This window comes from Ptychodera flava, chromosome 19 (genome assembly GCF_041260155.1).
Source record: "Ptychodera flava strain L36383 chromosome 19, AS_Pfla_20210202, whole genome shotgun sequence".
NCBI classification, from domain to species: Eukaryota; Metazoa; Hemichordata; class Enteropneusta; family Ptychoderidae; genus Ptychodera; species Ptychodera flava.
In genome coordinates this window covers 32,052,833-32,066,304 of record NC_091946.1, presented here as the reverse complement: position 1 = coordinate 32,066,304, position 13,472 = coordinate 32,052,833, and the positions used below count along the sequence as shown (strand labels likewise).

The 13,472-nt window shown below is 38.4% G+C and overlaps 1 protein-coding gene across 1 annotated transcript; it reads right to left on the bottom strand.

The window, feature by feature from the left end:
- Positions 1-75: 75 nt before the first annotated feature.
- Positions 76-6,733, bottom strand: LOC139119296 (proline-rich transmembrane protein 1-like). Its single transcript, XM_070683041.1, has 4 exons — positions 6,575-6,733; positions 6,270-6,352; positions 4,039-4,197; positions 76-827 (listed from the first exon to the last, which is right to left on the bottom strand). The coding sequence occupies exons 1-4, from the start codon at positions 6,588-6,590 to the stop codon at positions 687-689; spliced, it is 399 nt and encodes a 132-aa protein (XP_070539142.1). The 5' UTR covers positions 6,591-6,733; the 3' UTR covers positions 76-686.
- Between the last annotated feature and the right edge of the window lie 6,739 nt (positions 6,734-13,472).

The following is a 13,472-nucleotide window of genomic DNA, read 5'->3' as shown; positions in this document are numbered from 1 at the left end:
GAGGCGTACTCTACCTTAAATCCAAAACTCTATACTCCGTCTCATTAAATAAGAAAGTAGTTTATAGACTTGGTGGAAAGTTGAAAATATTGTTTTATTTTATTGTAAAACTTAAAAGCTTGTTGAGGATACAGTTCATTCGACATGAAAATGGGTTGCTAAACTGTAGCCTATGAGTTGCTTAACTGCAGCCTATTGAAGAGGGTAAATGCGTATTAAATATACATTTGGGTTACATACGATGTCATGCATATCTATCTTTTGACAAATGTAATGTGTCGATAAAGAAAAATAACAAAAGATCTTATACGCCTGTAGCATTCAAAAGCGCGTAGGACTCGCACTAAAACTTGCAAATAAGTAGTCACTTTGGCAAGTAGCTGTCGTAATGTGAAGTCGAGGCGAGGTGAGAATTTGCAACTATTTTAGTGTTCATATTAATTAAATGAAAAATTCACAATTTGTTCAATCAATCAATAACTGATTGGTCGCGGATTAGCTTCGATTTCACTGCTCTCCTAAAAATTTCTTATAAGTAAGGACAACACAAGGACGTGTCACGGCTCTTCGATAGTTCCCACTGTGCAAGTACCCGGATGATGGAAGGCGCGGCGGTACTCGATTGGCCCTTCAATGATATATATAGTTCACGAAAAATGGAGGATAAATCGTCCGTTCGGCGACGCTCAGTCGGCAACGACATTTATGATGATCGACAAAAGTATGATAATGATGCCACACACAACGGCAGCTACGGTGAAATTCTTGGCCATTCTAGAAGCGTTTTCAGCTCTCGGTCGATCTCCAACCACAACAGCATTCCGTACCTACAGGTAAAAAATGTAAAATGAAATGACTTTTCATATGTCATTGCATTTATATATAGTTGCATTTTTTGCCCATATCTTTTTTCTATTTATATTTATGGTTGTTATTACATTTGTATTCAGAACATGACGTCATTTCAAAGGCAGTAACTGGTAGAATCTAGTAGAATGTTCTGAACGACACGTCCTGAATGCAACCGACGCCTGAAAAAATATTCCACCAAAATTATTATCATGAAATGTGGGCGCTATCGTCCATAGTGATAGCGCCCTCTCTGTTGAAGCTAAAGAGTATACATAGCAGAAATTCAAAAATGCTGGGTGTTTGACCATATGCCTTATACGTCTGAAAGCCACTCACGGGTAAAGAAAAAATCTAATTCATAGTAGCATTCACACTGAAAACTTTCGGTTTCGTGTAGGAACAAGTGTCTGAGAATGTAAACTCAGTGGAATTAGGCTAGTGACTTAAAGTACATGAATGTCAAAAGCACAGAGCTACAAGTAAAGCGGAAGTCGTCAAATCCATGTAAAAAAATAAAAAGTGAACGAGCGAGAATCTCTTCCTAGTTCAGATTTGCCACTAAAATCAGCATGATTCATGCAAAACCTTTCCTAGTGCCTTAAAGCCGCCGTTCTCAATCCCAGGATCGCGCATTAGTGGGTACTCCACCCTGTCAACATAGTATCGTTTTCATTGTTTTGCGTCAAACACCGCTATATTAGTAGATTCACAAACATAAATTCACGTCGAACGTCGATGAGCACGTCGGAGAACGTACATTTTGGCATGAGATGAGGTGTTTTCACCATACTTGGTGCGTTCGAGTTACAGATTTCACCTATTCCAGCACTGTGTCGCTTGGCGCCGGATGCGGACAGTGTCCTCGACCATCTTCCCCCCATACTGTCTATGCCTCGATCCACAAAATTACAAGTCAATATACTGGTATGCAAAAAACACGATCTGCATCGTTCGAATCTCTCAAATTCTTAGAAGTAATGTTTTATTAAATTTGGAAACATCGGTGTCGAAATAATATAAAATGAGTATTTCCTGAAGATTGAACCATGATCCCGACGTACTCAACCAGCCCAACGTAAAACTTTTATGAGGCCAAGATGGCGGTCAGAAATCAGAAAACAAGTCCAGATCATCGTGTATTACATTATTTGCCAATTTGTGTTGCGAGATTTCGTTTGAATTGTAACCAAAAAATACAAAAATCAGATGCATTTCGAAAACTCGGACAGGAAATCTCGTAAATTTCTCAGACGTAATGAACTTTGATCGATATGCAGCGGAACCGCATGGCGTCGGTTATCGATAAGATGGCACTTGCTCACGAGGCTACGTACACTCGAAGTGACGGCGGAACGAAACAGAGGAAGTCAAATCGTCCCTTTTTTAGCTCCATGGTCACATAAACATTTCGTTTATTAGTAGACTCACAGAGGTACAAACGACACTCCAAAATGGGAAACTATACACGGATACCGTACCGCTTCACACCTCTGTGCCGGGGTATTGAACATTTCTTGATTTGTCATTCTGAGTTTAGCATTATTAGTTGGCAATGACAACGCGTCTTTCTGACCCCGACTCTGTCTGAAGTTTTGGGATATCCTTGACCGGACACACGCTTGGCGTGATGAGCGATTTTTGGCCCGAAAACAGCATCTGATGCAGGCCGATGACGTACTCGTCAAAAGAAGAAGACTGATATGCCATTTTGCGTGACTTTTGTTGTCCGATCGTTATATCCAAATTTGCCCGGCGTACCATACACATTTGCCATTGTTGAGTGAACGGTAGAAGCCACAAAACCAAACCAAACGGCCCTTTTCAGGGCCATCAAACTTTCCAGTAAGAGAGAACCCGATAATACTTTTTCTTTTTCACGGCACGTCTTGTGGAGGGACCGTGATGTAATCGACTTGAATGTCGTCTGATCACTTTTTTTATCCCCAGCAATGCGGCGGGTAGGTACAAAAGTTGGAGAACTATGAATAAACTATTGCGCACGTCTTTTGATACTGGAAATCTTGACACATATTTTATTTATTTCAGTCACCATTAGCAGATAAGGCGAATGCTAATCGACATTAGGTACACATCCAGCTGACTCGTGTCTGACTTTGCACAAGGTTTGATTGACAGTGGTATTCAAATCCCAATCGGCGTCCCCTGGGTCGACGTTCTCACTGGCCACGCACAATTACTCACTAAAATTGTCCCGAAAACTTATCGGTTTAGAAAATATGGAGTCGTTATGTATTGATCAGGTATTTACCCTGCTGTAGAGCATTCCCATTTCATAAATTTTCATAAAAAACACGCAAAAAACCGCAATCTGTGGAGCTCTCAGTTCAAGCTACTCGCACGGCGTCTCTTTGCATAATGAGCGTCCTCTCATGTAATCCGGTATTTATAACCAATGGGCGTCTTTAAACATATGGTTCGGCGATATAAAAATAGACAAAGCCGGTTAAATTTATTGCGCGCAAGTACAACACAGCAATTTCATTATTCCAGAATATTTTATGTCGTAAAAGGTGTTGTAGGTACTTTTATGTTTGTTTTTATTGTTTTTATATTATTTTTCTTTTGTTTTACTTGTTTTCATGCGATGTCGTTTTTTTCCGTGATTCAGCCTTTCAAAATAAACATCTATGCAACCTTTGAACTTTGTGGTTTATTTCTTGCATGGATTTCTTACGTCTGAAATGTTTCTCTGTGGCTTTTTTTTGAATGAAATCGAAAATGATTGTTAAAGTAGAATGAACCTCGGGGACAGATAGTCAAAGTCTCGAACTTTTATGATATTCTTTTGACCTACGACGTGTGAGGCCTCATTTTGAAGTTTATGGGAGGGGCAAATACAATTTTTATTAGCTTAGTTTTGTGCGCTGTGTTAAATCGATAGATATAACACAGCAATAGCGGCCATTTTGAATTCCTAACATCGGTAAATATTAGATAATTTTGTTTCTTTAGTACCACGGTGACCCCGTTTTTTCTTCCTGATTTTGAAAGAGAACGGTTGAAAGTTTACTTAAGGAAAATTTGAGCAAAATTTTAAGTCTTTCAATTTCGAGGCACGAACTAGATTGACCTTTTAAACAAGTATGTTCTGTTCTTATAGAACCCTGTTGTTGTGTTCACAGTGATCAATATTACCAACAAAGTAAAACGTAACGCTGATCTTACATCAAGAGCTTTGACGATAGCAACCAATCCTAACGGCCAACAACAGAAAATACAGGCCAGTATGGAAGGAATCAAGAAGTCAGGTGGTGGGTCGTGCATCGGCATTACATGATGTTGATGGACGTGAATGACCTGTGCTTGACCTGCCACTGGCTGGGTCTAGAAAAAAAGAAAGCGTAAGTTGTATGATAACTGTACAACTCAACGATGTAAATTATACCTTTATATACGTTTTGTTATCAATCTCTATCAATCCACCTATTTATATATACAGAACTCTGATAATCGCAGGATGCATGAAGTAACAGGTATTATTTACTTTTTATTTGAAGTAATTTGTTATTTGACTGTGTTACTATTTCCCATAGGGACATCAGTATACTTATATATATATATATATATATATATATATATATATATATATATATATATATATATATATATATATGTGTGTGTGTTCGTGTTGGTAATTACAATGCCCGGTTCTAAAAGCAGAGCGGTATAAATAATTACAATACAATTTACTTCAAGTATAAAGTAATAACATATGTGACTTAAGTTTCATGTATACTACAATCTTCAGACAGAAAGTCTACCCGTCTGAAGATTGCAGGATGCATGAATGAAACTTGAGTACAGATATAACAGACATTATTACTTCATATTTTATGTAATTGAGGAACGTTGAATGTGAAATGCGATGGTTATTTTACAAGCTGTATTTGTTTTCATTTACCGTAGATAACTACTACAATTGTCACGTCCTATAATATTATTGCTCTGCAGAAATACATGGAGTATATAGAGATAGATATCAGGGAAATATTGTTTATTAATCGCAAATGTGACGAAGACGACCAGAAGACAACTCTGCGATACGTCATAGCATTGATGCTGATCTATTTTTCTTTTTCTTTCTTTTTGCCGTGCAATAGGGCGGAGGATAGAATTTTTTTCCAACTTTCTCCACTGTATTCCTGCAAGTACATGTATGCAGTTTTCACTGTGTAATGAATTTGTTGCAGTGTACTTCTAACTAATATTTATAAATTCCACTGCATGTATTTGTTTCCCTGCAAGATACCCGTAAATATAGTTAAGGCCATAATTGAGGACGTGGACACCTCATGAGCGACACTTTACCCTTCTCTTGTCAGAAGAATATCTCAATCGGATAAACAGGCGTATTTTGCTACGGCAGCAGAAATACCATTTATTCTACAAAGCCGGTACTAGTTTAGATCAAAATTGCCAAAATTTGTATGACCTCTGAAGACATCCTGACCGCAGCCACAAAGTGAAGGACTTTGGATAATTCACTGTGATCGAGATTGGTAGCTATGGCAACCTGATTATGATTATATATGTACCCTGTTTGCGAAACGTTTCTCCGCTTGTTTGCTCAAGTGCGTTTATCACTATACTGTATACAAATGGGTCATTTTTGTGTCGGTCACGTGAGCTGTGTGATAAACAGCACAGTGATATGCAATTTAAATGTGACGCAACCATGGAACGATTTTACGTTGCCTACAGGTTGCAGCAGAGTGGGAATGCCAGAACCGAGAATGCTGGAACCGAGTACAAAAAATTCTGATGACGTTTATAGAAAATCCTGTTTGAGCGAGTTTTCAGTTGAAAGCAGCAGACTACACTGGATTCTCTTTTACAATGTCGCAGGAAGTTTAGAATGGAAAGCAGACAATACCATAAATGTTGCTTTTGGAAGTACTTTCGATAGCGTTTTCGCTGAAAATGTTTTCAACCAGGGAAGTTGCAAATAATTGCGATATCCATCACATGGCACTTACATTCCTTCCGATTTAAATATTCCAGGACTGATATAAATGTTAGTCTATATTTGCATAATGCTGTCTACAAAATTATCATGTTATCTTGTCCCTAAATGCCAGCTTGTGTTTATAAATAATTCCCTTATTCTGATTTATAGGGTGGATTAAATTCGTCACAATGGGAAAGACAGCTGTCCCACCGTTCTTTTCAAAAAATTACCCCCTGCTGTTGACGTTTCCTTTCATCACAACAAACACAATTATTTGAATATTTTAATACTCGAAAAATATTTTTTGATGATTGTGTTTCGCAGTGGAAAGGTGGATCATTCAATGTGTTGTGCAACCTTATTCGAAATGATGTAATGTGTTCTGATTAATTAAATAGGGAACGTCATAGCGGAAAAGGAAAGTCCTTCCACTCGACATTAACAATACCTTTACTGGGTCCTGTGGTGTCGGCGTCGCCTCGTAGGGCGGCGGTGCATAGGCTGGTTGTCTTTCGCCGTCTACCAAAGATGCTGTGGGGAGACGATTAAAAATATACATCTCTAAGTTCAATGAAATCAATTCTTTGCAAGTTTCACCATACTGTGCAGGGATCAAATATTGCGCAAAGCGGAAACTCAATGATATATAGTTTTCCCATCATGATAAACGTACGAGGACAACATTTGAATTGTACTTTTCAATATGGTATATAATTTTAAGCAGTGTTTTCGTCAGTTTCAAGAATAGCATACCTTTCTCCTCGGACATTTTAACAGATATAATTCAGCGCAACCACGACGAATACGATGCGTTTTCAACGCGGAGCGGAGCGGACACTCTCACCAGATGCCAAAGTCTCCGTATACCAGGTCACAACGGGCTGCGTGCAACGTCATCATGGTGGAATTTCCCATGTGACTTTCGTTGTGTGAAACCGGATGACATGTCAGCTGACTATGCCTAACGCACTGTCTTCAGTTTAGAGTTGCCTATGACCTCGCTGAACTGTTTATACCATTAAAAGGAGTCTATTCAACGAAACTTTGACCCCGCCCTGGCCCCTTAAGTGAATTACTCATACTTTGACGTAAATTCTGCATGACTAAATCAAATCTTGTTTCCGTGTTTTTGATTTCACATGAAATCCCCTTCATTCGAGAAAGCCTGTGTAAGCAATGCTCTCGTCTGGTAATGGTCCATACGTCAGCATGAGCATGACCATTGGTACGTTTAAACCGTTGCCAACGGGAATGTTCTCACGGTCATAAACAACACACCAGCGCTTGGGGCCACGCGTTATGATGAAAGACCAAACTCATCGCGTTTCTCGGAAGTTTAGCTATATTCCACTACAGTATAGTGCGCAAATTCGCACTGTCTCAGTCTGTTCTCGGTTCGTGTTCAGGGGAAGTTAAAATCTTCGTTTCCATGTTGTTATTTTCGCACTTCAAATTTCCAACTTAAACTTTCGTTGAGGGAAGGGAGTGTATTCGAGGTCACATGCAATAATTATCGCACGTCACGCGCGTTCTGACGATCCTCGGTCCCTTTTATGTTGTGCCCCTGCTATACATTTTATTACGCTGCGCCGGTACCTGGACGCTGTAAACCGCAGAATATTCAGAATGCATCCGAATTAATAATTTTGCAAGAGTATTTACTGCTATACAGCCATATGACTATAAATTTCTGTACACACAGAAGCTTGTTCGCTAATTCATATAGTTCGTAGTGCAGATTCATAGTCGTGTCAAGCGGTATCAGCACAGCAACAGTTGTCGAAAATGTTATGTTTTTTGTTCTGATAAGCTAATTTCCCTGACCGGAAAATACTCACAGGGATAGCGATCCAAATGATGGTGGTTTCATCTTGCGTAACAATTACCGTATCGTAAAAAGTGATGAATTCACGCAGAAATTGGTCCAGCATTGATATAGCATGTATAGTACGCTCAAATATTTATGCATATAATGTTTTGCTAGCATAATAGAGCCCGGTCCCCCCACGGACCGTGGATTGAGCTAAGTTACGCTGCAGACTAACCTGCAATCCAAAGAAGACACTGCTGCATGTCATGTAGTCGGCAGCACCGACTCTATTCCACGCATGACAATGCAATCATACATAATTACAATGGTAAAATGGTGTGTTTAGAAAAAAATTGTGACGTGGCGGATGAATTCAATGTACCCTTCACTGTGATCGCATTTCACTAGTTTTCTGTCTACCATCAGCTGTCTCTCTGACATGCGATCAACTGCTGACATTTGAAAGTGCAGTGTGTTCACTATAAAACGTACATTTTGTATCAATGCAACAGCAGTATTATCGTGCTAATATCATGTGCGTCTGAATCTCCTCATTGGAGGGCAATTATCTGAGTAATGATCTTTAGAATAAAAGCTTCATGGTGATTCGTACATCGAATCGTACATTCGAATAAAAAGACGTTACTCTATTTCGGTTTAACAACTTATTTGCACACTAAAAATGCTGGTAGGCTATACCGTGATGCTTTTTATAAATGTCCCTGTCACTCGTAATATTTTAAGTATTGCCCTACTAAACTGACATCACTCAATCCTGCTGATCAAAAAGGAAACTAAAAACATTGCCTTATTGTAGAAATATTTCTGCAGAAAATATTACACTCAGGTTTTGCAGTTCAGATCCCAATTCCAAACTGTTTGCATGTCGGACGAGGATGGAACGAGGATGAGTTCAACACTTGCCAGCTGCAAACATGCATTACAATGTACTTTAGAACGAGGGCGTATTCCGTTCGGAGCACCCACGATGCCAGTTCGTTTCTCTCTAGCGCTGTGAGTTGCAATGAATGATATTCATGTCAGTGTCTGTTGAATCTCGAATGATGTCGATCTTCTCGTTTTGCGTTGTTTGAATTTGACAGTAGAAAATACAGAAAGTGCCACGTGGAGTAACCGAGGAATTGATTAGATGTAAAGCATACGTGAACCAACGAATTGTTTATTGTTAAGGATTACTTAGACTTTGGTATGATATTAAATTTAAAGGGTCAAATGCTATATATTTTGGTTGATACTTTCATTACTTTTTAAAAACAGCATTATCTGTAAGCTGTAAACTCCGTCTTAAAAACGGAACAAAAATACTGGAAAATACTATCCAAAACTAGTAGAGCTGTAATATCATGTCTGTACATGAGAATGTCAGGCAATACTCGTGTATTTTGCGTGCGTGTGTGCGTATGTGTGTGTACTTGATAGTTCATAGCTTTTCTGGCGTTCAAAATGTCATTCTCATTAAATCCAATCAAAACTAAGTGCGTCGCCGTAAAGCAGTGTACACGGTGTAATGTTACCGAGAATACCTAAGAGCATGGAGAGACTCGCATTTTCAGGTTTTGCGTTGTCATTTTTTAAACCTCTTCTTTGTTTTTACTGGGTTTTTTTTTTCATTTCAATTGTACAGGTGTGGTTTTGATGAGCGCGATTGAAATATAACCAACTTTGATCGCGCTGAAGCAGTTAAGTGTACACTCCACCGTTTGAAAACAGAATGCAACCAGTCAACAGATGTTACGTTGTTTGTCACAAACTCGTAACAATGCACACTGAGCGCACTGTAATGGCACCAGCGTAATTACCCTGGTATATAAAAATCACTTATTGCGTAGCGAAAGCGAAACGACAGGCCTGTCGGTCATTTACATAGGTAGCGAATATGCGTGTCTGGTGCCCTGCCATATTTCTACCGCTGGCTGCGCTCTATTTTCGTGAGCAGCGCAGCCATCTTCGATTTGTTAACAGTTATATCGAAACACTAAGGCCGCGTTCAAAACAAAATGGTGAAGGGGGGGCCTGGACGAATCGCGATTGAAATCTTATTTTTTCAGACCCCCCCTTCAATACCCTCAAAAATTTGCAAGTGCCCCCTCAATACCCTCAAACATTTTCAAGTCCCCCCCAAAAAAATTACCATATAGCCGGATATGTATTAGGAATGCACGAAGAATAAAAATAAACATGTAATGTGTCGTTCTGCATGCAGATGTTCGACACTACCTCTTATCAGCAGGTTGTAGAGCCATATACCTAGGGCAAGTTCTTAAATTGATTCATTTTTAAATGCATCAGTGGACATTTTGGATTTCTCAGTCTAAACCGACTTGAGTTTATCCAACTCTGGCCAGTTCAATGGCACCAGCTGAAAAGCACACAAAATGACAATCATGAGAGAGTATGAAAATTGTGTATTCCTAGCTACGTTTAACCAAATTGTGAAAAAATGAGCACAGTGACCTACCAATTTTTTTTTTCAAAAGTACAAGACATATACAACTTAGATGCCACTTATAAAATGTTTTACAAAATTGACAATACTGGAAGGTTAAAATATTCCATGAAATTAATAATGGCAAAATGTTTGATACAAAATAAAAGATTCCATTTAGTCACACATTTTTCCATTTAAATTAGAGTCTTTACTGTTCAAAGTTTTACTTTTGTGTTATTGGTACAATGAGATGTGAAAATTTCATTCACTGCATGAACTTGAAATGAATGGTTTTATACATTGATTTTAAGTGATTTTAGAAAAACTGACTTTTCATCGTACATTTGTATAAGATCAATTATGGTGACCCCATCTTTTTTCTCTAATATTTGATTGTTCTCATATGCCAGAATTCAAAAATCCATGGTAACTGTTAGTCCCCTAGTCTTCTATGTGTTGCTCTCTGGCTGGATCTTGTGTACAAGTAGATGTATGTTTCACTGTCAATTGAGTGTCCTATGACCAAACTCTTCTTAAACTACATCAGAGTCAGAGCTACATGTATCACTGTCACTGCAGTATGCAGTAGCAGGGCAGTAGTTGTATTAACTTTTTATTTTGACAATATTTTTGTTCAGTTTATACAATAGTGTTCTTGTTCTATTCCCTACAGAATTTTGAGCTATCCAGTATTCAGCTTGCCAACACAGCCTACGTGTACCGTGCATTTGCATCATTCAATTATCACCAATATTTAGACAAACGGGCTTTGTTTACAAACTGAATATTGTGTTTTTCAGCATGCTGTAGAGAGACACCAAGAAACTGTGTTTGATACATTGCATTGTTGCCATCGACAATTATCTTCCTCGGGGAATCGCCATGCGAGAGGGTATCGGGATACAGAAACAGCGTAGAGACTCCAAATCTTCAAAGATAACACCGTTTATTTCTTATAAATGGATGCTACATATTGCCAGATAGGTCCTTCTCTCAAGATGTTGTCCCTTCGTCTGAGCTGGTGTACGTAAAGACACCGTGATATACAATTCAATGCATACAACCCTTATTTACATACAAATAAAATGCAATCTTTCCCTGACGTATTTGGTGCCAAGGTACCTACATGTATCAATCGCCAAGACCATAAACACCAGAACAATATGTACTTGTTAGATTTCTCACATAAGGTATAATCATCGCACATAATTAACAAAGTCTGAACCTGTCTGAACCTGATAATTAACCTTTATGCAGAATTGACGTCAGAGTCAATGAACTCTGTAACATTCCCCTTCTTTCTATGAATGCGTCCCGCATGAATTTTCAATTAGAAATAAACGGTAAAATGAAAAGCATACAACCACTAATAAAATAAAGAATAGAAGAAAAATTACATACCTCAAGAAAGCGTTTTAAAATAATTCTACACAACAGTTAATATACTTCGTCATAAATATACATGAATAATGAGTAATAAGGGCCCGTTCTAACTACAATTTACAAAGAATATTTTCATAATTTCTTACAAACCCAAAGTGGAAGGGTTATATCCCTTCATTCTGAAAAGTAAATCTTTCCTTTGTTTCATCTTTTTTTCTTTGTATCACTACGTATTACAGAACCATCATTAATCTCTCTCTTTTTCGAAACTTGCATTTCTATTTCATATCTTGTACAACTTCAGTCACACAAAATTCATCATTATAGGAGGCAGAGTGGGTTTTATCGCCGATTTTTCAATTCAAATTCCAGAGAATGACGGCTTAAACTATTCCCGTCCTTTTCACCTCGTGTAGCTCCCATTAGGGGGCGTATTAAATTTAAATAGTCTCAGTTACGTCTTTCTTTTGGTTTCTTTAAGTGGAAGGACTAAATCTCGATAATTTCAGAAGATAAATACAACACTATAAATTCATATTTTCGTGAATTTGATCACATTCAGGGGCAAACGAATCGAGTCACGCCACTCACAAAGTTCTAACATACTTAGGCCGGCCTTGCATACACACCAATCATTCATCTCAGACTAACCGGTGACCACACATTCGTTTCACCTTTATATGTGACCAATTAGCAAATTCGTAAAAAAGACAACAATGCCTTGCCTGTAACTTTCACAGGGTGCTCTCGTAAATACTCTCGTGCGGCATCATTCAAATTATTTTCATCTTCCCATGTATTATGTTTGTGTGAATAGTCCTTCCACTTGACTAAATATTGTAATTTGCCGTTTCTATATCGACCGTAGTTCTCAATGGTACATCAGATTGTAACTTAACACTATTTGCAGTAAAATCAATGACAGCTCTATAACGCTTCAAAAAATCAAGTCCCAAAATTAAATCATGAGTGAGAATATCAACTAAGTTAACATTCAACATTACACGCTTATTTCCAACATAAGCAGGTATCTTCATAAACCCAACAACATTCAATTTTCCCTTCCCCGCTGTTTGTACACAACTATATTTTGATTTCAAAATGGATATTTCCGTAACTCAGGAATTAAATCTAATAATCGCATGGGAGCCACTGTAATACTAGCCCCTGTATCAATCAAAGAATTTACCTTTCTGTTACAGATAGACACAGGAATTAAATTTTCTTCAAAAGTATTATCTTTCCCAGAGGAACAATCTGTATGGGAAATTTTACGAGTTTCACCTTCAGTAAATGACATCCCACAAAGAGCTGGCTTAGTAATTTGCCCTGGTGAAACCCTACAAACTTCTTAACACATTGACGGGCTATATGCCCTTGTTTCCCACAATTATAACATATTCTACTATCGAAATAGTCTCTCGAATTTCTAAAATATTTCGAAATATTATGTAAAATACCTTGACGGCGATTAGACCGTATTGCTTTGCTGTCAGCCTTCTTCTTCCGTATTTCTGTACTTTCCGTCGTCTCTTGCCTGTCTGCTGTGAGTCATTTTGACGCGATTGTTCGTGCAAGTTCGATTCAATGTCCGACATTTCTTTCACAAGTTCTTTCAATTGTCCGATTCTTTCTTTGATCTCCTCCGTTAACTCTGCTGACTCCTCCTCTGGCTCCTGTTGCAATTTGTTGACAACTTCGGCCGTCTTTGCGTGTTCATAGGCGCTTGTAAAATCGGTGGGATTCATTCCTGCGACGAATGCTTGTAGTGGAGGTTTCAATCCATTCATAAAGTACGATAAAATTTCCTTGTCGGTTTTCCTGGCTTTCTCTGCCTTCAGCTGTAACAGTGATGCGTATTGGTCGACTGTCTGGTTAGACTGCTGTTTCAATTTGAAAAGCATTTTATCGTACAACCATGTTGGACCACACTTATCAAATCGCTCAAGGAAAGTCTCTCCTAAGATTTCTATGTCAGCCCGTCGATCGCCAGGTAAATTCCGAAACCA

Bases quoted from the DNA above. Each gene is read 5' to 3' on its own strand.
- LOC139119296 (XM_070683041.1), bottom strand. The intron at 4,198-6,269 runs GTATTGTTAATG...CTTTTTTTCTAG, and splicing joins CACCACAGGACCCAGTAAAG to ACCCAGCCAGTGGCAGGTCA. The intron at 828-4,038 runs GTAAGATCAGCG...TTTTACCTGTAG, and splicing joins CTATCGTCAAAGCTCTTGAT to GTACGGAATGCTGTTGTGGT.